This window comes from Acomys russatus, chromosome 9, assembly GCF_903995435.1.
Source record: "Acomys russatus chromosome 9, mAcoRus1.1, whole genome shotgun sequence".
Classification (NCBI taxonomy): domain Eukaryota; kingdom Metazoa; phylum Chordata; class Mammalia; order Rodentia; family Muridae; genus Acomys; species Acomys russatus.
Window position 1 is genome coordinate 40,558,871 of NC_067145.1, and position 23,039 is coordinate 40,581,909.

At 39.4% G+C, this 23,039-nt stretch overlaps 1 protein-coding gene across 1 annotated transcript in view; it reads right to left on the minus strand.

Annotated features, from left to right (window-relative positions):
• Positions 1 to 23,039, minus strand: part of Kif5b (kinesin family member 5B) — a 38,448-nt gene that overhangs the window by 11,421 nt on the left and 3,988 nt on the right. Inside the window, exons 2-15 of the mRNA XM_051151185.1 lie at positions 21,306 to 21,393; positions 17,672 to 17,745; positions 16,546 to 16,650; positions 15,887 to 15,935; positions 15,057 to 15,112; positions 14,882 to 14,969; positions 14,601 to 14,725; positions 13,733 to 13,837; positions 13,305 to 13,450; positions 12,293 to 12,441; positions 10,444 to 10,637; positions 9,075 to 9,143; positions 5,156 to 5,362; positions 2,304 to 2,447 (exon numbers count right to left, since the gene is read on the minus strand). Coding sequence (XP_051007142.1) covers positions 2,304 to 2,447; positions 5,156 to 5,362; positions 9,075 to 9,143; positions 10,444 to 10,637; positions 12,293 to 12,441; positions 13,305 to 13,450; positions 13,733 to 13,837; positions 14,601 to 14,725; positions 14,882 to 14,969; positions 15,057 to 15,112; positions 15,887 to 15,935; positions 16,546 to 16,650; positions 17,672 to 17,745; positions 21,306 to 21,393 — 1,599 coding nt within the window. The remainder of the gene's footprint in view (positions 1 to 2,303; positions 2,448 to 5,155; positions 5,363 to 9,074; positions 9,144 to 10,443; positions 10,638 to 12,292; positions 12,442 to 13,304; positions 13,451 to 13,732; positions 13,838 to 14,600; positions 14,726 to 14,881; positions 14,970 to 15,056; positions 15,113 to 15,886; positions 15,936 to 16,545; positions 16,651 to 17,671; positions 17,746 to 21,305; positions 21,394 to 23,039) is intronic.

Sequence of the window (23,039 nt, forward strand, 5' to 3'; positions counted from 1 at the left end):
AGTTATTTTTTAAAAAGCAGAAAGTAACAAAAGGTCAATGCATTTATGATCTTCACCCCTGAGCGGACTCACCACTGTTCTAATCAAATACACACACGAAGAAATAAAGTAAGCTATTTAAAAGGTCAGTGACCATCAATATCAACATGCATGTGTGTGATACACTAAATGCCAATGTGACACTGTTCATGAAGTCAGTTCTCTCCTTCCTCCACGAGCTCCAGGGATCAAATTCGTTTCATCAGGATGTAGTAAGCACCTTTACCCACTAGGCCACCTTACCAGCCCAGCAAGGCAATGTAATTTTTAAGTGAAAAACTTCACACATTTGAGGGAAGACTCCCAACATGGCCCAATGAGATTGCTTAGTGACTATTCAATTTCTGTGCCCCTGGTTTTCTCCCTCCTTTCTCTTCTATTTAAATCAGATTTAAGGGGCTAGAGAGATGACTAAGTGCTAAGAGTGCTTGCTGCTCTTCCAGAGGAGCTGAACGGGGTTCCCAGCGCCCACATGGAGTGTCACAACAGCTCCAAGGGATCCAACACCTTTTTCTGTCCTCCAGAGGCATCTGTAGACACATGGCATAACATATATACACACACACACATAAACATAAACAGTCTAAAAAGTGGTTAACACCAACTACCACACATGGCTATGAGGATAATAGGTATGAAAAAACTTTATAAAAAAACTAACAGGACTAGGGATATAGTTTAGTCAGTAAAATGTCTGCCACAAAAGCTGAGGATTTTTTTTTTAAGATTTATTTATTTATTTATTATACAGTGTTCTGCCTCCATGTACACCTGCACACCAGAAGAGGGCATCAGATCACATTATAGATGGTTGTGAGCCACCATGTGGTTGCTGGGAATTGAACTCAGGACCTTTGGAAGAGCAGGCGGAGCTCCTAACCTCTGAGCCATCTCTCCAGCACCTCATGTTTGTCCCTTAACTCAGGCAGACACAATGCAAGGCAGAAGGAATCCTTAAGACCTGGTGGAGATACTCTCTATAACAGAGCAAGTTAAACCTCTTAACATAAAGGAGCTATGGGAGGAATAACTGTCCCATAGACTGTGTGTCTTCTCATTGAGGATTTACAAAGAAAATCCAGAAAGTCTCCCCCTGAATTCCTGGATGTACTTCAATGGCTGTTACTCCCTCCTCAATCTCCCAAATCCTCGGATTACAGGCATGAACCACCACAGCACAAACCAAAGTGGTGGCTCACACTGTGCTGGGGATTGAACCGGGCCTCATGTGCACTAGGTAAGTATTCTACCAGCTGAGCTACCGTTCTCCAGACTTCAAGTTCACTTGGGGGCCTTGGGAGTGAGCCAAGACTCTGCTGTGCAGAGGCCACCTCCACTGGGAGAGAACTGTGGAGTCTCCCAGAGGCAGAACAAGGATGCAGAAATGCCAGGTGACTGGGATGGCCCTGATGTGTGATTGGCCAGTGGAGAACTGGCTTCCCAGGAAGTAGAAGTCTAGCAAGCTAGAACTACCTACCCAGTGAGATCCTGCGTCAGACGTAAAAGAAAGCCAACAAATAAACCTCCCTGACAGCAAAGTCTCACACAGATCTGATTACAGGAGGATGAGCTTCTACCACACCATTTAACTCACTGACAAGAGTCACCTGTGAGGGAGATTGCTGCTTTGCACACAGGTGTGGCCAAATCCCTAAACACAATCTATACTGGAAACCATATGCACACATTGGCTACTATATATTACAGGCTGGCATTTTAGGAAACATATTCATACGGAATTCAACAGCACTGCCACTTGCCAGTAAGGACAGGATGAAATGAAAAATGAGAAGGAGCGAGTTAACCGCTTAGCAGCAGGCAAAGTTGGTGACTATGGCTGAACTGCAGATATCCGGTCTAGGGGACAAGACTTTCCTCATAACAGGATGGATCTGAGCCCTGCTCCCATGCTCGGCCCTCATGTCCACAGGACATGGTAGAGGGCTGCTGCCCACAGCTGATGGGGGTCGAGGCATACACTAAAAATACCAAAATTGAAAACAAAAACTAACAGCCAGATGCAGAAGGGCACATGACTATATTCCCAATGCTTGGGAGGCAGGTAGGTTCCCATAGGAACTCTCCAGTCCCACTGGGAGACTGTTTCAAAAAACAAGGTAAGAATCAAAGAAAAGGAAACCCCCAAGTGGATGGGCGCTGAAGAACAACGCAGCTGAAAACATGCGCACCTGCACAGCAGCACATGCACACAACAGAACAGTACACCACAGTGCGAGCTGTATGCAGAAAATTACACACATTACCTTCACATCGTTGTTTCCCACAGCGATCCCTATCTCTGCGAGGTCTTTTAATAATGACGCCATCATCTCAGCAGCTCGTTTCTTCTGGTGGTTGGTCATTTCCTTCAGTTTCTGAAGCTCAGCGTCAATACTTGCTAAAGTTGCCTGACAGAATGAAACAGAGTAAGGAGACTCTTCAAATACTCAGTACAGTTCTCACAAAACCCTTTGTTTTTTGTTTTGAGATTCTAGATGTGTAGTGAATTATGAGGCAGCTTGTAGTTCAAGCTTAAGAAATGCCAGACTGTGTAAAGTAGGCACCTTATACTCTTATATTCCAGTAACAGCAGGCATAAACTGTATCAGTTCTCTAAGTTCTTTAGGTTGGATGTTTTCTATGTAGAAATGGGGAACTTCACTATTAATGAAGTATTATTTTTTTTTTTTTTTTTTTTTTTAAAGATTTATTTATTATTTCATATACAATGCTCTGCCTACATGCACACCTGCAAGCCAGAAGAGGGCATTAGATCTCATTATAGATGGTTGTGAGCCATCATGTGCTTGCTGGGAATTGAACTCAGGACCTCTGGAGGAGCAGTCAGTGCTCTTAACCTCTGAGCCATCTCTCCAGCCCTTAATGAAGTATTATTATCATCTACCTCTATATTTGTTTATCTTTTGAAATTAGCCTGCGCAAATTAATGTTTGGAATGCTAGTCCCTGGCTTTGGAGAACTACTTTCTATACAGTTAGTATAGCTCCTTTATTTATTTTCTACATGCTCACCAAAGACAACCCACCTAGTCATAACCACTGCTATTTTACTACTGTGACGTAAGTAATTGCTTAGGAGCTAATGATGAATTGATGTTATCGAGCTTAACTACTCCAGCTATGTATTTAAAATAATATCTGGTTACTATCTACAAAACAGTCTTCCCATTGTGAAGAGCACACTCCACTCTGGCCCACATTAAAATGACATACCAGGTACCAAGATAGCATTTTAAGTGCAATTTAGTGCTTTCTTTTGATGGCTGGTTATTTGCTTTACATTCTGGATTCAGTAGGACGTAACACTCTCCCAGTTTACAATACACCAGCTCTCCTCTAGATCTGAAAGTTCAGCATACTTCTAGCATAAACATTTACCAAGCTGCCAGGCATTTTCTAAATATCTAAACAGTAATACTGTTTAAATATACAACCAACAAAATCTGGTGAATTCAACTCCACAACTGTCTTAAATAGCAAAACCAATGAACACAGACCAACTTACCACCTGTAAGATTCACCTGATGTTCTACCAAACAGTAATTAGGTTTGCTAAAAATAATTAAACTTGCAAAGAATTATAACATTCTTTTTTAAAAAAAGATTTATTTATTATTATGTATACAGTACTTTCCTCAGGCCAGAAGACGGCATCAGATCAGATTATAGATGGTTGTGAGCCACCATGTGCTTGCCGGGAATTGAACTCAAGACTTCTGGAAGAGCAGACAGCACTCTTTAACAGCTGAGCCATTTCTCCAGCCCGAATTATAACATTCTTAGATACCCTTGGCAACTAACTATGACAAACCTAACTGTTAAATTTGGAGATTAATAACAGAAAAGAAATTCATCAGGGGCAGTAAGCCTTTTATTTAAAAGCTCTATTTCTTTTTAGATTCATTTTATTATTTTATGTGTATGTATATTTTGCTTATATGTTATTTATGTCTGTGCACATTGTGCATGCCTAGTGCATGTCTGAGGAGGTCAAGAGAAGGCAATGGATCTCCTGGGAGTTACAGCAGGTTTGTGAGACAGCATTTGGTTGCTAGGAATCTATCCACTGAGATACCTCTTTAGCCCTTTAAAACGTCTCAGAAGTAATAAACTTTTTTGGGGTGGGTGGGGTGGGGTGTGGTTTTAAAGACAAGGTTTCTTTGTGTAACAGCCCTGGCTGTTCTGGACTCACTTTGTAGATCAGGCTGACCTCGAACTCACAGAGATCCACCTGCCTCTGCCTCCTGAGTGCTGGGATTAAAAGTGTAAGCCACCGTGGCTGGCAAGAAGTAAATCTTTTAAAGAACTATTTCACAGTACTGACTGCTTTCCTTCAGGCATGTAGGCACAGAGAGGAAAGAGATGGCAGGCACCAATACTAAGTACAACTAAGAACTGATTTCTAAGCAGAAAGTTAGTATAAACAACTGAAACATGACAGCAGTGTTGTTGAGAGAATCATACTATCTGCTATTTCTGGCATCACTCCATGAAGTTGGCAACCTACCAAAATCTCCATCTGCTACAGAACACGAGGTCCTATTCCCTGTGCTGGAAGGCCACTGCTCCAGTCAGTACTCCAGTGAGCAAAACAATGATTATTCAAAGTATCCCACAACTACTCTCAACAACTCAATTAAACGACATTTCCTCTTCCTCCCTCGCTCCCTCTTTTGGTTTTGCTAACAAGACATCCCAACCCAGCCCAGACTGGCCTGGAACTCACAGCAATCTCCTATCTCTCCTTCCCTAGTGCAGGACATACGCCACAACATCTGGCTACATTTACATTTATCTTTTATGCACTTATTTTTTAATTTGAGTTTGGTCATCTTAAAGCTTTATTAAAGTATGTTTGTTGTATTTTTCCTAACATTAGAAATAGCCAAATCATTTATATTAAAAATTAAATGATGTATCAATATACTTTTAGGAACCAAAATTAGGCTTTGTATGTAAGGAGAAGTAAAGGTGAGGCCTTGGTGTCTTGAGAACTGATGTTACCAATATCTTAGGCTTATATAGGAGTAACTTATTTAAATAACTTTCATTTAACATTACTTATACTTAAATATTAAGAAAACAATTCATCTTACAGATTTTTGATTCAATTCATCACTAAGCAATTCATATTCCTTAGTTTTATCTTCAACTTCCTGAGACTTCTGGTCATAGTTAACAGCCAGTTCCTCTAGGGCCTGTAGAACCTCTTTGACTTCTTCTTTAGAAGCGTCATTTTCTGCTTGGAGGCGATTCAGTTCCGCCTGCATATTATCTTGATCCCTTCTGGTTGATGCCAGAAGCTATAGAAAGAGTAAAACAGAATTTTAACAATCTTGAAAGAAAACATTCCTTTGCTTCATGACTTACACAAGCGAAATGAGAAGCAGCACTATTAAAGGTGCTGACACTTTATTCTTTATTAAAAAGATGCATTTAACACATAGTTATGAGCAAGCACTGGACTACACAGAAAGGAAGAAAAGTAACACACACAGTACATATGCACACATGCAGGTCTTCACATATACATATAAAATAAAAGTCAATCATCTTTAAAGAAGTTAGATCTGCTTTAAGAAACCAAGGATGGCCTCTGAATTGTGCCTCAGAGAAATGTGTCAGCACACTAAATATTAACTAGAGAAAAAAAAGAGGACTAGTGGGGTCAATTACTTTTCAGGAGAGACATCTGAAAATGCATGGGTCTATTAGCAATGGTTAGTAATGGCATTAGGGGACAGGAATCATAAATGCTAAATGTCCTTTAGTGTAAGAGACAGAATAGTAAAAAAATTACCAAGCCCCAAATGCTAACAGACTACCTCCAAGAACAATGTCATAGATGAAGTAGACAATAGAAGTCACCAGGCATGGCAGCACACCGCAGGGGGCCGGGACAAGAACAGTGTTGGGGCTAGCAAGACCTTGTTTCAACAATCCAAAAAGATTAAGCTGATTAAGACTGATGTTCTGGGGGCCAGAGAGATGGCTCAGAGGTTAAGAGCACTGTCTGCTCTTCCAAGGGTCCTGAGTTCAATTCCTAGCAACCACATGGTGGCTCACAACCATCTATAATGTAATCTGATACCCTCTTCTGTTGTGCAGATGTACATGCTGGCAGAACACTGTATATGCAATAAATAAATAAATATTTTTTTAAAAAGACTGATGTTCTGGGGGCTGAAGAGATGGCTCAGAGGTTAAGAGCACTGGCTGCTCTTCCAAAGGTCCTGAGTTCAATTACCAGCAAACCCATAGTGGCTCATAACCATTTATAATGAGATCTGTTGCCCTCTTGTGGCATGAAGGTGTACATGCAGGCAGAACAGTGTACACATAAAAAATCTTTAAAAAAAAAAAAAAAAAAAAAAAAAAAAAAGACTGATTTTTCTGGTGAAGGCTATTTCATTCTATTGGAGTATATAGACTTTTCTGTTCCTTAAAGCTCTCAAAAAACCTTGAATAGGGACTATTTTTCAATTATCTCCACTATATTGGTAAAATAAAATGTGGATCCAAACTAAATCATAAGAGAAACACGGAAGAAATGAAATGAAAGGTGGCACACACTGGGTACAGGAAGACAACAGGAAGGAGTAAACATGTTTATTCCTGTGACATTCCTATCTTCAGAAAAAGTCACATTGAAAATTACACAATTGCTAACAACTATGATGGCTACCCTTGGCTGTCAACTTGACTTACATCTGTAACTAACTAAAACCCAAATGGCTGGGTAAACACATGAGGAATTTTTTTTGTGTTTGGAGGGGTTGGGGACAGGTCAAGACAGGGTTTCTCTATGTAGCCCTGGCCACTCTTCGAACTTGCTCTGTAGTTCTAATTCTAACTCTAGTTCAGAATCTGCCTATCTCTGCCTCCTGGGTGCTAAGATTACAGGCGTGCACTAGCACCATTGGGCTACAATAGTTGATTTTAAAAACTGCCACAAGTTTCTGACTTAAATATCATAAAAAATTATTCAGTGAACTCTGACTTGGGATTAGGACAGAATATTCAAGATTATGAAATAGCCCTTAAACATACTCTGCCATTTTGTACTATGCATTTATGCCAAGTGGCACTCTCAGCAGCAACTGTTTTAAAATCAAGATACTGAAGAACCAAGTGTTCAAAATGCTGTGTTCTAGGACTTCCTATTGGGACTCTAGGTGAGAGAAGCATGGGAGAATGGGGAAATAGAAGGATCCAGAGGGCCCTAGAAACCTACAAGAAGAACATTATGACGGGCAAATCTGAGCCCAGAGGTCCTACTCAAACTATGGCACCAGCCAAGGACAATACGTGCAGTAAACTTTGAACCCCTACCCAGACCTAGCCAATGGACAGGACATTCTCCACCATTGAGTGGAGAGTGGGGACTGACTTTCACACAGACTCTGGTGCCCCATATTTGACCACGTCCCCTGGATGGGGAGACCCGGTGGCACTCAGAGGAAGGATAGCAGGCTACCAAAAAGAGACTTGATACCCTATGAGCATATACAGGGGGAGGAGGTCCCCCTCAGTCACAGTCATAGGGGAGGGGAGTAAGGGGAAAATGGGAGGGAGGGAGGGAGGAAGGGAGGAATGGGAAGATAAAAGGGATGGGATAACAATTGAGATGTAATATGAATAAATCAATAAAAAAGATTTTTTTAAAATGTTGTGTTCTGTAGTATCAATACACAGCAAAGCACTAATTGTTATTCAGGCCTGTTTTCATTTTAAAAAGCAAGAATAAATGCATACCAAATAACTGCTCTATTAAAATAAATTTCTTTATGATTATCAGTAAATGTTTGGTTTATATATCTAGTTTGTTTTTTAGGACAGGGTTTCTCTGTATAGCCATGGCCTTCCTGGAACTCCCTCTGTAGACCAAGCTGTCCTCAAATTCACAGAGATCTGCCTGTCTCTGCCTAGTCAGTACTGGGATTAAAGATGTGTGACACCACCTTCCAGCAATCTGATCCAAGTTAGATTCATTTCAGAAGAGGATTCCTCAACTGAGAAAATGTCCCCTCCAGACTGGCCTGTGAGCAAGCCTGTTTTGCAATTTTGATTGATGACTGATGTGGGTGGGGGCTGTCCCACAGGGCATGGTACCACCCCTGGGTTGGTGGTCCTGGGTGCTATAAGAAAGCAGGCCAAGCAAGCTGTGAGAAATCAGTAAAGAACATTCATGGCTTCAGACTCCTCCTGCCTTGGCTTCCCTCAATGATAGACTTAGAAGCTATAAGGCAAAACGAACCCTTTCCTCCCTAAGTTGCTTTAGGTCATGGTATTTTAGCATAGCAACAGAAACCATAAGCCTCAGTGGACATCCCATAAAGGCCATTCCCCAGTGGACGTAACATGTTTTACATAACACAGTGGCCATTACAGTTGCCACTCAATCATACATCTTATAGATCTAGGTTATTAGTGAGAAAAAGTGAGCGAATATAAAAACTATTATGCATGTGGCGTTCTTACTCCCTCTCATCTATACATAAATATCTTCCCTAAGGGAGTATCTAATAACTATTCCAGGCCATTGTGTCCCCAAATCTGTAGGAAATATTTAGGGGTGGGAAAAGTAGGGAGATATGTACTATCATCACCTAAATAAAGTAGTAGAGAGTTAGAGACCCCACAATTGTATGGTCCAGGATCTCCCTCCTGTTGTTTCCTGAGAAAGGGTCTCAGTTACATAATCCTTGCTGGCCTCAAACTTGAAATTCCCCTGCTCCAGCATGCTCAATTCTGGAACTACAGATTTTCAGATTAAATGCCACTACACCTGACAAAAATAAAACATTTTATAGCAGCTGTCTTCTCACTTTTATATATCTCAGAACTCAAAACTTCAAAACCAAACAAGGAGGAAATCAGCCGGTTTCAATACAAGCACACTGATACTTAACACTCAACAACTTTAAAGCTTTGATGTTTAACATAATCTGAGCTCCACAGATTCTTTATTTTTAGATGTAAATACTAAGGCTGTTCTGGGAGCATTTAACTCACCTCTTCCTGATCCAACATTTGTGTCTTCAATTTCTCCACCAGTTGACTTTGTTGGTTAATCTCTTCATCCTAAAATTTAAAGTATCCAGTCACCAAAGTAGTCTATAACCTGGCTTGTCCCAACACCAATTCTGAATTACTTTAAAGTAGTCAACAGAATTTAAATTTTATAAGTAAAACTTGAACAGAGAAGGCCTTCTTCATTAACAATGGTACCATGGACCACATAGCCAAGAAAAGGTCAAAGTTTATGAAATCACTTTAAAGGCTAAAAAAATACCCTAGTTTATTTAAACTATTACTGAAAATTGTGACTATATAGTCACTTCAAAATTCAAAATTATTTCTGTTCCGTGTTCATGCCTGCCTTCTTTTTGGCTAAGCCCACAACTCACTACTGATGCAGCCAGCAAAAACAACACCCTTCTGTGTCCTTTCCTCTTCCACGGTATCTTAAGAGGATCCTCAGAGCTCTAATGTATTTATTTACTTTTTGTTGTTGTTTTAGTTTTTCCGAGACAGGGTTTCTCTGTGTAGCCCTGGACGTCCTGGACTCAGTTTGTAAACCAAGCTGGCCTCGAATTCATAAAGATCTCCTTTCCTCTGCCTCCCTGAGTGCTAGAATTACAAGTGTGCACCACAGTGCTTGGTTTCAGATCTGTAACTTTAAATGGTTGATTCATTATGATTCTTCAGTGACCCAGGAACAAAATTTTTTTTTTGTTAAATTTTGTTTGTTTTTAACAGGTAGGACATCCATGTCACAGGACTGCATTCTAGGTAAGTGGCATGCACTCTGACAATGAGCAATGTTTTTTCTTTTTCTAGATAGGGTTATCTCTAGCTGGCCTGAAGTGGGTGATTCTCCTGACTTAGCTCCTTGTATGCTAGTGTAACAGGTGTGCGCCACCATATCGAACAGGTGTTCACATGCCCTGTTTAAACACAGAGCTAAACTTTCATTTTCTGCCCCTGGTGCTTGTGCCGGAATTCAAAGCCCCATGCGATGCTAGCATTCTACCACTTAGCTACGTCCCACACCCTTGAAGTCAGGGTTTTCTGTTGATGATTCTCCCACCTGCTACAATCACTTTGGGTCTCATATAGCCCAGGCTATCTTCGAAGTTGCTATGTATTCAAGGCTAGCCTTATAGTCCTTTCCTCATGCCTCTACCTCCTAAGTCCTATAACTTCAGCATGTTCCACCAAACCCAGCAATATCTTGGCTTTCTAAAAGCCAACAGAAATAAAGGAAGATAAGATGTAGATCAAAAGGCTCTTAGTACTGAAATTAAAAAATGAAAATCCTGATGTCAGTAGCATTCTAAAACAAAACGGACAAATCTAAAACAAGTAAAATAAAATCTACCTTGTCATCAAGTTGCTTATACAATTTAGCAATTTCTTCTTCACACTTTCTTCTTTCTGCATCTGTAAAATTGCCAGCCACTCCGATTGCAGCTGCTGGTTTATCATTGGTAATAGTGACATCTTTATCTGCCGTGAAAGCTTCCAAATTGGCTTTCTCTTTGTCAAACTGCTCATCAACAGGCACTGTCTCCCCTAAAGTGACGGTGAAATGGTTACTACAAACGTGCACATCTGAGCCTGACAGGACTCTTTCCCTCTGACAAGGGTGCTATCGGTGTTCCCTGCTGCCATTTTAGCACAAATTTGTTTAAGCTTTTAAAAGTCTGTTAAATTTCTCATTCTGGTCACTGTTTTCAATGGCTTCTCTGTATTCAGCAGATTTTCAGAGCTTGGTTATATACTAACTACTCTGAATTGTCAGGTGGTTCACATATCTCAATTTCTTTAGGGTTAACCACCAGCACTTTACATCTTTGTGGTGCCAAGTTTCCCCGGAATGATCCTTACTGTGTTTTTTATGTCACCACTTGAACAAATACCTACTTATTCTAGTCTTTGCAGATTATATTTAATCAGGAAAGCCCACCAATAGCCAGCCCATGTGGAGATGCTGGACAGACAGCATGCATGATTTTGAAGTCAAAAGGCTTCTGCAGTGGCAAACCATTGAGGCCTGCCTGCTGCTGAGGGCTGTGCAAATCGTGGGATTGCTGATGCTGGAGACACAAGTCCATTTAGCAGGCTTGAAGCCTGAGGCTGCAAGTTCCCACCTGGCAGTGAGGCAGAACTGAAGGTATATTTTTTGAGGTCCAACGTACTCTTATTTCCTTTTCTTTCTCCCTATCTTGGGATAAGAAATAGGGAGACATGTGTCCCTCTTGGACACTGAAACTTTGCTTATTACTGATTATTACTTATTATTCTATTTTTCAGCTGTAATTGAAATGAATGGTTCTGTAAAGGGTGATGGGTATAGGGTCCCATGTCACCTTCATTCTTTGTTCCTCCTCCTCCTTACTTAATGTTAACAGCTCTTATCAACTTTCTTTATGCTCTGTTCCTGAGTTTTTGTTTGTTTTTGAGATTGGTAGATTCTGGCCATGCAGACCAGGCTGCCTTCCAAGTGCTAGGACTACAGGCACATGTCACCACTCTTAGTTATGTTTTGTTTGTTTGTTGGTTGGTTGGTTGGTTGGTTTTGATTTTTCGAGACAGTCCAGTTATGTCTTATATGTAAATATGTATGTATGTATGTATGTATGTATGTATTCATTCATTCTACATGGATGGATGTGTGTATATACATATTTTATACAAGGCAGGCCAAACTTACAAAATCATTGAGGCACTGATTTCCAAGTGCTAAAATTACAGACATGTACCACAAAGCTCTCCCTAAGATCTGGACATCTGGAATTCCATTGACCTTACCCACTCCTTTGAAACCCATCTACTCTTGCCTGCTACTGACTCCTTCCTAATCTAGGCACCTTCCTATACTGTAGCATCAATGGTAAAAGGTTAATGACAGATCTTGATCTTTACTTGAAGGCCTATACATGCTTAAAAACTGAAAATAGGATTTTCACTTAACATTCATACAAAAACCTCAATTATGTAAAACATCCCTAACTCAGAAAATTTAAATGTCAAATTCTTTTTTTTTTTTTTTTTTTTGGTTTTTCGAGACAGGGTTTCTCTGTGTAGCCTTGGCCATCCTGGACTCACTTCGTAGACCAGGCTGGCTTTGAACTCACAGCGATCCGCCTGCCTCTGCCTCCCGAGTGCTGGGATTAAAGGCGTGCGCCACCACGCCCGCCTTAAATGTCAAATTCTTAAGTTATTACCATTACGCCACCGGTTGAGTTCATTTTCAAGCCACTGAATGGTGTTCCGTAGAGTTTTATTTTTTTCCTTTTCTTTTTCATACTTCTTTTTCCACTGCTCTGCAGTTAACTCTACATTGACACAGACTGTGTTCTTAATTGTTTTGGCTCTAAATGATGCAATTACAGAAAAGATGACATAATTAAGGAAGAGTAGTAATTATAGAAAAAAGGATATGACTGAAGGTACTTTTAGTTAACATTCCTATTATATAGATATATATAAAACAAATTGCCCAAAATTAACAAACACTATAAAATAATCTAATATTATGTAGTGTCTATTCACAACCCAAGTAATTTACATCAGCCCTAAATCTTTGGTAACATAAAAAACAAACAAACAAACAAACACACAAAACCTTCAAAAGCTGGGCAGTAGTGGCACACACCTTTAATCCCAGCATTTGAGAGGCAGAGGCAGGGAGATCTCTGTGAGTTTGAGGCCAGCCTGGTCTACAAAGTGAGTCCAGGACAGCCAAAGCTACACAGAGAAACCCTATCTTGAGAAACAAAACAAAACAAACAAACAACAACAACAAAAAACTCACCAAACCAAACCAAACAAACCCTTCAAAACTAAGCAAGCATTTATTTCCCCACCTGACTCATAAGGCTGAACTAGTAACACAAACTATCACTGCAGGTCTTAAGTAAGGCTGTCACGGATTCTCCTATAGCAGCTTTCATGCACATTACTCAAGCCTGTTAAGTACATCGGCTTAAATCAGGCCCCTATTTCTGACCAGCTTTATTATCTGATTCAAATGCTTACTTTCATCAATGGGAAATTAAACTCCCACAAAATGTCACCAAATTTCACAATTAATTTTAACATCTATGACAAGTTAAAGTTCATTAGTCTAAAATACAGGGTCTAGCTCTCTGACAACATGTCTGGTTTTGAGTAGTAGTTATCTGACATTTAACTTTAATGTCCAATGTCTTTAGACTTTGTATTTCAACAACAAACCTTTGACCGAAGAGGAGAGTTGATTTTGTTTCAGACTCATTGTATGATGACGGGGAGCAGCAAATGACAATAGTGGTCCTACAGTTGCCACCTAATGAGTCTTGAAGAATTCTCGTCATTTTACTATCTCGATATGGAACATAGGTCTACAAACAAACAAACAAACAAACAAAACCCAGTGGGTTTTTATACAATAAAGCTTGTTATATAACTTAGTCGTCCTGTTTCTGCCTCACATGCTTTCCCAGGCCTGGCTTAATGGGGTTTATTTTAACTACTTGATTTCAAGATGGGAACTAGGATGCACACACTCACACTAAGCTCAGATACACACCCATTAGGTCAACCTTTTAGTCATATATTCCTGCGCTCGTACATCTCTTTAATAACTACCATAAAAGAGAAAACTAACAGACATATGTACTCACACTGCCCTCTGCCAAAGCAGAGATGACATTTCCAAGTGCAGAAAGTGACTTGTTGATGTTCTTAGCTTCATCCAGCACTGCACCTTCAGCTCCAGTTTTACTAACCTATAAGTAAGGTCACACACATATAGTTTTACAGCTGTTTTGTAGTCTCATTATATCAGGTATCAGTATCTGATTATAGTCTCATTATATCCGGTATCTAGAGAAGATTTACATACAGAAGAATGTGTAGTGTCTATGCAAACATTACATCATTTTATAAGGGACCTGAGCACCTGTGGATGTTGATATGTTCATGAGGGATGGTGTGAGGGTTTCTAAAGACAATCCCCACGATATCAAGGGACAACAGTACAGCCAAACCAGAAAGTAAATTACCATGAATACTGATAACATAAGAGAAAGATTGAGAATAAAATATAATGGCATATGCTAACAAGCTGTCAATAAGAACATACGTCTTAGGCCGGGTGGTAGTGGCACACGCCTTTAATCCCAGCACTTGGGAGACAGAGGCAGGCAGATCTCTGTGAGTTCAAGGCCAGCCTGGTCTACAGAGGGAGTTACAGGACAGCCAGAGCTGTTACACAGAGAAATCGGTTTCAAAAAAGAAAGAAAGAAAGAAAGAAAAAAGAACATACATCTTACTGACTGAATCAAATATAGCTAAGTGACACTAACTTGGCAACAGGTTATCGACTTCACTTATAACGTAGCATTGGTATCCAGTTATAATTCGCAGAGTACCAAACCCAATTTCACAAGTTCTCAAGATGCAACAATAAGCAGCATAGAAGTTTCATTCAAGGCAAAGTTTACAGACATGCCTAAGTAGCTATCAGAATTTCAAGAGAGGTTTGTTTACCTTTTCACTGCCAGCTAAATCAACCAGATAAAGCTTTCCACTCAGTTTCTGTTCCGTTTGTGTATTCTCTTGTTTTACATTAATGAGAAAAATACTGTGACTCCTAGAGCTATGTTCATTCATATCTGCAATGAAATTAGTAAGCAACTATAAATGCAGTTCCTTCGCTAATAATTTCCTCATGAGCATTATTTTATCCCAGAAATATCTTGCAATTAACAGACTGCATTACGATGTAAGATTGGCACGCCCTAGTTAGTACCGATGACTACTCCACTTACTTGTAACTGCTACGTGTCTGTTGGATTTCCCTTCGTCTATGGTATCCATAACTTCATCTGGACTACATACAAAACGCTCTGTGCATCCCTATGGAACAGTTTTTAAAGTGACGTTAATGTGCTTTATAGATCTCTCACAGGGCTTTCTAGAGTAATCATGCTCTTCTACAAGTACCTTTACATAGGGAACTCGGTTTTTGTCTTCATGCACTGAAAGGTTGGTCTTTGAAACTGAAAAAGAAAAGTTGTATTTGCAGTATTACCTAGACTCCAACATCAGCTATGAAATGACTAATACAAGCAGTAGGCTTCCCTTACCAGCCCAACAATAGGAAGTAAATTTAAAAATATATATTACATATATGTAGCACTATAAAAAAAACCAAGGCCTTGTAAACATACTAGGAGAATAATCTAGAAATTAACGTAACAACATAAAAACTTGAAACTTCTTCCACCCACACTTTATAAATAAGAACATTGGGCCTGAGGGAAGGACAATGCACCTAACAACTGAGACTAACACTTTACGTCTCTCAGTTTAAAGCTCTCGTTATCACTTAAGAAGTGTCCACATGGGGGCTGGAGAGATGGCTCAGAGGTTAAGAACACTGTCTGTTCTTCCAAAGGTCCTGAGTTCAATTCCCAGCAACCACATGGTGGCTCACAACCATCTATAATGAGATCTGCTGCCTCTTCTGGTGTGTAGGTGTACATTTGGGCAGAATACTGTATACATAATAAGTAAATAAATAAATAATAATAAAAGAAAGAAAGAAAGAAAGAAAAAAGAAGTGCCCACATGATTGCAGCTCATGGTCATGTTTCCTCCCAGCTACAAGGAGCTATTCCTTTGCTTCCTTAGTTAACTTTGCTTGACTGTAAGTACCCATAAGTTAACTTATGTACAACATGTCTTTATGAAATCTCATCTAGTTACTAAGAATCTATCACCACAAGAGCAACAGGTACTATTGAAATTACTAGAGTAAGAATTTAACTTACCATCTAACAGGTCCCTTATCTTATCCAAATATATTTCAAAATACGAAACCTAAAACACAAAGAAAAAGGCTCAATCCATTAAATTACAACAGCATGTTCTCTTCGTAAACAATGCAGTCTAGATGCCAGATGTTCAGACTAGGCCATCGCATGAGCCACAGTGCACATTCTAAGAGGAAAGCGTGAGTTACTAAGCTGCTTAAATAACCTGTTGCGAACCACCCACAATGGACGAGAACCATGAAGTGTGGTAGGAACCTTGAAGCTCTGTAGTTAAACTGTTTTCTTTTCTTTTTTAAAAGTATTTAAGTATTTATTTATTTATTATGCATACAGTATTCTGCCTGCATGTACGCCTGCAGGCCATTAGAGGAAATCAGATCACATTATAGATGGTTGTGAACCACCAAGTGGTTGCTGGTAATTGAACTCAGGACCTTTGGAGGAGCAGTCAGTGCCCTTAACCTCTGAGCCATCTCTCCAGCCCAGTTAAACTGTTTTCTACAAGGAAACAAGCTAAGAACAGTCACTAACGCTAACGGTCCTTCAATCTTATCTACCTCTAACAACTTTTTAAAATTGACTTTCAGGAAGCAGCTATTTTGGAAAAGAATTATCCTAAGTTAAATAAAATACACTCTTTCCCACAGGACATTTACCTTAATATGAAATTCCAAATTTTCATCCATTGAGTAAATATAATTAAAAATATCTTGCACTATTCTTGGAATAATCCCCATACCTTCTGGATCATGAAGTTTACCCTGTATAGAAAACAAAGCAGAATTCTTAATAAATTTCAAGAGATGAATTAAAACAAAGCACTCTATAGACTCTTTTAAAAAATATAATTAATAGGATAAGCACTGTGACTAGCATATTTTTTTGTTTTTGGTAGAAATAGCTCTACAAATAATTTAAAAAATTTTAACTATTACTTGTAATATTATATAAGCATATACCAACTATGTTCTTTCATTTTTGGTTTTTCATGGCAAAGCTTCGTTATGTGGCCTTGGCTTTCCTGAATCTCATTCTGTTGACCAGGCTGGCTTCAAACTCAAGAGATCTGCCTGACTCTGCCTCCCTAGTGCTAAGGACTAAAGGCATGCACCACCATCACCTGGCCACCAACTAAATTCTTTAAGTATAAATTTAGATAATCTGAATTTGTAAAATAAACAGAAGATTTTAATTCCTTTCCAAACAAATATACATTATTTTCTATACCAAATCAAATTCATGCAAAAGGCTAGGAATGTCTTTATTTCTATTATTTTATGAAAATAACAAAAATAGGTTGGCATTTACTTTATACAGTACATTCCAATAAATGATAACAGCAAAGTTAGAGGCTAGCCATATCTAGCATTATGGAGGAGCACAGTAAAGGGAAGGGACAATCTTATCAGAGAAGAAGAATATCTTATCAATATTCAGGAGACATTGATTACTTTTAATACTATCTAAGTTTTCCCTCCCACATCATAAAATGGTAGAAAAACTCCCCTTTAACTCTAAAACATTCCTTCCTTTATAGTTATACAAACTTCTAAGACTTCATAACATAAAACACAGGTAAACTTTACTAATCAAGCTCAAGGACTAATTAAAATCCTACACTTACATGTGTATTATTTGTATGAGAAAAGGCAATAAAGGTCAAATAAAAATATTTAAGCACAGTGAATTAACTGCAAAAAAAAAAAAATAATCAGTGAGCGGATGACTTATACATACTGCAAACTATATTCAAGCACAGATTATGAAATATTAAAATATTACCTCCATTGTGTGGGTCTTCCCAGATGATGTTTGCCCATATGCAAATATTGTTCCATTATAGCCCTCAAGAACATCTATGAGAAAACAAAAGATCTTGTACTTCCAGAACTTTTTTCCTTAAGAAATGTTCTCACTGTTAAGTACTTAAGAAATGATTACTTTAATCCTAGCACTCAGGAGGCAGGGGCAGGTAGATCACTGTGAGTTTGAGCCAAGGCTACACAAAGAAACCCTGTCTTTGGGGGAAACAAACAAACAAACAAACAAACAAATAAAAAATAAAAAAAATTAAAAAAAGAAAGAAAAGAAAAAGATTAAAGTTTAATATGTAATGAGTTTATAAAATCATCAAAAAGAAGGAATGGAAAGATGGTATGCTGGTAAGTTTTATGTCAACTTGACACAAGCTAGAGTCTGTGAGAGAAGGGAATCTCAATTAAGAAAATACCTCCATAAGATCTGGCTGTAGGCAAGCCTGTATGGTATTTTTTTCTTAATTACGGATTGATACAGGAGGGCTCAGTCCATTGTGGGTGAGGACACATCTGGGCCGGTGGCTGTAGGTTCTATTAAGAAAGAAGGCTAGAGCCGGGCAGTGGTGGTGCACGCCTTTAATCCCAGCACTTGGGAGGCAGAGGTGGGTGGATCACTATGAGTTCCAGGCCAGCCTGGTCTATAGAATGAGTTTCAGGACAGCCAAGGCTACACAGAGAAACCCTGTGTGTGTGTGTGTGGGGGGGGGGGGGGCTAGAAAGACATGAAAAGCAAGACAGTAAACAACACCCCTCCATGGCCTCTGCATCAGCTCCTGAGTCCAGGTCATTGCCCTCACTGCTTTGATGATGAACTGTTATAAGGACTGTGAGTGAAATAAACCCTTTCCTCCCCAAGTTGCTTTTGGTGTTTCATCACAAGAGTAACCATAACTAAGAGAGATGGCTTAGTGGTTAAAAGTACTTCCTGTTCTTCAAAAAAAAGTTGTGAGATAACAATTGAGTTGTAATCTGAATAAATTAATAAGATAAAAATAAAAAGTCCAAGTCTTATGTTGCAATAAACACAAGAATCAAAACTTTTCTTGATCTAAAAAAAAAGTACTTCTTGTTCTTCTAGAGAACCCAAATTCAGTCCCTAGTATCTACATGGGGTGGCTCACAACCACATATAACTCCAGTTCCAAGTGATCCAATGACTCTGGCCTTCAAGGGCAACTGCACTCACAACTGTGTAAACACCAGCACACAACACACACTTTAAAACACTAAAAATAAATCTTTTATTTCCTGTGATCAATTAAGAAACAAACTTTAAGTTCCACTGCTTAGTCTTGAGGAAGCCCTATTCCCAGTTTTCTGAGAAATCGCCAGATAGATTTCCAAAGTGGTTGTACAAGTTTGCATTCCCACCAGCAATGAAGGAGTGTTCCTCTCTCTCCACATCCTCGCCAGCATGTGGTGTCACTTGAATTTTTTATCTTAGCCATTCTAGTGGGTGTAAGATGGAATCTCAGAGTTGTTTTGATTTGCATTTCTCTGATGACTAAAGACACTGAGCATTTCCTTAAGTGTTTCTCAGCCATTCGATATTCCTCTGTTGAGAATTCTGTTTAGCTCTGAGCCCCATTTCTCAATTGGGTTATGTGGTTTGGTGGTGTTTAATTTCTTGAGTTCTTTATATATTTTGGATATCAGACCTTTGTCTCTCTGTGTAGCCTTGGCTGTCTTGGACTTGCTTTGTAGACCAGGCTGGCCTCGAACTCACAGTGATTTGCCTGCCTCTGCCTCCCGAGTGCTGGGATTAAAGGTGTGCGCCACCACACCCAGCTAGTTTTGGTTTTTAAGAAACAGGGTCTTAATATGCAGCACTGGCTGGCCTGGAACTCCTCAGCTAGCCCAGGCTGTCCTTACATTTGTGGTAATCTGTCTGCCTTTTCATCCCAAAAGCTGAGATTACAGGAATATCCAGTTTGCCTATTAATTCTACCATCTTTTTTCACTCTTTCGAGGTCTCTCATGTTGTCACCTCCCTTAGGTACCACGGTACACCAATATAAATACCACATGAACAATACCCTTAGTTCTCTTGCCCTTCAATATCCTCTTCTGTACTTACTGGTGAAACTCCAGTGGGTAAACTCAATTCTTCTGGACACTACCTGCAACTGGGCCCTTAATGCTGCCTAGCAGTGTCCACATGCCCCAATCCATCCAGCCTATGCTGTGCCTAGAACCACCTCCCATTCCTCACTCTTTGTGATGCTTTACACTCAAAATGCAATATGTAATCAGTGTGAAGAGTGTCTTGAGCTTGGGGTAATGGCATGTGCCTTTAATCCCAGCACTTAGGAAACAAAGGCAGGCAGAGGCCAGCCTGGTCTACAAAGTAAGTCTAAGACAGCCAGGGCTACACAGAGAAATGCTGTCTTGAAAAACAAAACAAAACAAAACAACAACAACAACAACAAAACCTGCAAACAGTGTCTGTCGTTTTCCCCATCATATTTATAAACCTGCTTTAATCTATAAGCCCAACTTTCTCTTGTCATTAAGATGCTTGCTGTTTAGCTCTAGCTCACCTACCCGTCCCCAGCCCCGTTTTGAGACAGGGTCTTACTGTGTAGGCACGGTTGGCCTGAAACTTACTATGAAAACCAGGCTAGCCTTGAGCTCGGAGATTGGCCTGCCTCTGCTTTCCACATCCTGGGGTTGAGGACCACTGCCACCATGCCTGCCCTTACTCACTCATTTTTACATCCAGCCCAACATGTCTCATAAGCACCACAAGGTTTTTGCTTCAAACTAAGGAGTATGTTTAGAACTGTCAATAAATAATAACCATAAACAGCTATTTAGCTATCAGAGTCCTTTGATAAAAAGGCATTTTTTTTACAGTAAAGATGAATTCTAGGCAACCATTTAGCACCCTCTGTGCTATCAGAGCTCTATGGTTTTAGAAAATATAAAACTAAGAAAATATTCTTGGAAGTGTTACTTTTTTAAAATCCTTGGTAATCCATAATAAATTCCTCTAGGGCTTTTCTTAATTTTAATTAATTAATTAATTAATTAATTTAGAGACAGGGTTTCTCTGTTTAGCTTCAGCTGTCCTGGACTCACTCTGTAGACCAGGTTGGCCTTGAAGTCAGAGATCCACATGCCTCTGCCTCCAAAGTGCTGGGATTAAAGGACTGTGACACCACGCCTGGCCTGACCTCCAGAGTTTTTCTAATGACTGTAAACTAAGCCTTTGAGGAAAGAACAATGGAATGGGGGCGATGAGGGGGAGAGAAAAAGACACTTTTTATGCTTAGAAACTTATGTAGCCACTTCATTCTCCTACTGTCCCATTCCTGCAACACTACCTTGGAAATTCTCCTTTTCAAGAATACGCCGTAACATACTCCCTGTAAGGCTCTTCACTAGGTGCAATATATCATGAGACCACGGTAACTGAGGAGTACTTTACTATGTTCACTGATCATACTCCCTTCTTTTGTTACTTTTAACTTTCTTTAATTCACGTAGGTGAAAGAGGGAGTTAAAAAGAAAGCAATGTTGGATAAATGGGAACGATCACACATTTTCTTATGCTGAGGCAGGGGGTAAACTGAGTTTGACAGGTTAAATATACTTACCTTTAACAATCTTTTTTGCACAATCATTGTATACTTGCTCTTGAGATGTGCTTGACTGGAACACACGATCAAATGCATAAGGCTTGGACTGAAAAATATAAACAAAGTTACACAAATTACAGATGAGTGGACATTTTCAAACTCAAAGGTACCGTGTCATTCTTTAACCTTAGGAATCGTGTGCCTAAAGAGACCTCAGGAAATTAGCTCCATGAAAACAACATCTCTTTTCACCTTTGCTGCACCTCAGGGTCTATTCTGACAAGTTCTGAGGTTCAGCTTTCCTTCTCTGCCCCTTCCTCCTCACTAGCTTTCCATATAACCCCTTTTTTTTCTAGCCCTAACCTTCCTCGGCTTCTTTAAAAGCATTTTTGTTTTGAGACAGGGTTTTACTAAATTGTCCAAGCTGGCCATGAACATGCGATTCTTTTGGCTCCAACTCCTAAAGTAGCTTAGATTTCAGGCCTTTGCCACCAGGACTAGCAAGCATTTTCTTTTTTTTCTTTCTTTTTCTTTTTGGTTTTTTGAGACAGGGTTTCTCCTGGAGTCTCTTTGTAGACCAGGCTGGCCTCAAACTCACATCAATCCGCCTGCCTCTGCCTCCCGAGTGCTGGGATTAAAGGTGTGCGCCACCACGCCTGGCTAGTATCCATTTTCAATACTAATAGTACTTTACAGATAAGAAAAATAGAATTTGACAGGCACAAAAACTGTTGTTAATGACAAAATTAATATAAACACTCTGTCAATTAAAATTCAGTCCTCTCTCAATAACTTCTCTTAGCTTTTCTTTCTTTAATAAATATATGTGGCGTGCAGATGCCATGCTGACCAAAACAGATAGTAACAGTCGGGGTCTTGGAAGCAGCAGCAATATGAGCCTATCTCTAAAATTTCTATGATATGAGAAAAATAAGCTTTCATTTATTTTAGCCCCAGTTGTTTTCCCTCAGCAACTGGAAGCACAGCAAGAATGACCTCACTGGAGCATCAGTTTCAAAAGGTTACCAATTTTGATTATCCTGAAAGTTTTTTGCTAAGATGCTAAAAGACAATTTGTTATTTTACTCATTTAACAAAACATTCTTTTTGGATTGCAGTTCTGAGGTATTAATTTTGGAGCTGGGGGGATGGCTCAGGAGTTAAAAACTCCCACTATTCATCTAGAGGACCCGAGGTCTGTTCCTAACATCCATGTCGGGCACGCACAATAGCTGTAACTAATTCCTGGGGATCTGATGTCCTCTTCTGGCCTCCATGGGTACTCGCATGCATGCACTCACACACACATCCCAATAAAAATAATAAATCATTAATTTTACTATGTAAGGGAAATGTCATTAATGATAATAAATCATTAATTTTACTATGTAAAGGAAATGTCATTAACGATACTGTCTACAGTTACTAACTGAGCCTGCCTTCCTTGGGAGAAATCAAGACTTTGCGAATGAAAAATTTATAATTAAGATACATCTCAATCTTATCAATAAATTAAACAAAGGAAACCAATATATCTTAATTTTTTTTCAATTCACTTCTTTGACTTGAAACACATTACACAATCTATAATTCTATGTGTTCTCAAAATTATTTTATAAACTCCAAGTCACCAGATGCATCCACATCTTACTTAGCCTTCAAGGGTTTAAATCCAAGGGATGTGTTTAACTGAACTACATCATACCTTAGATTTCTTGCCTGACTGCCATATGAGGTGACACAAATCAAACC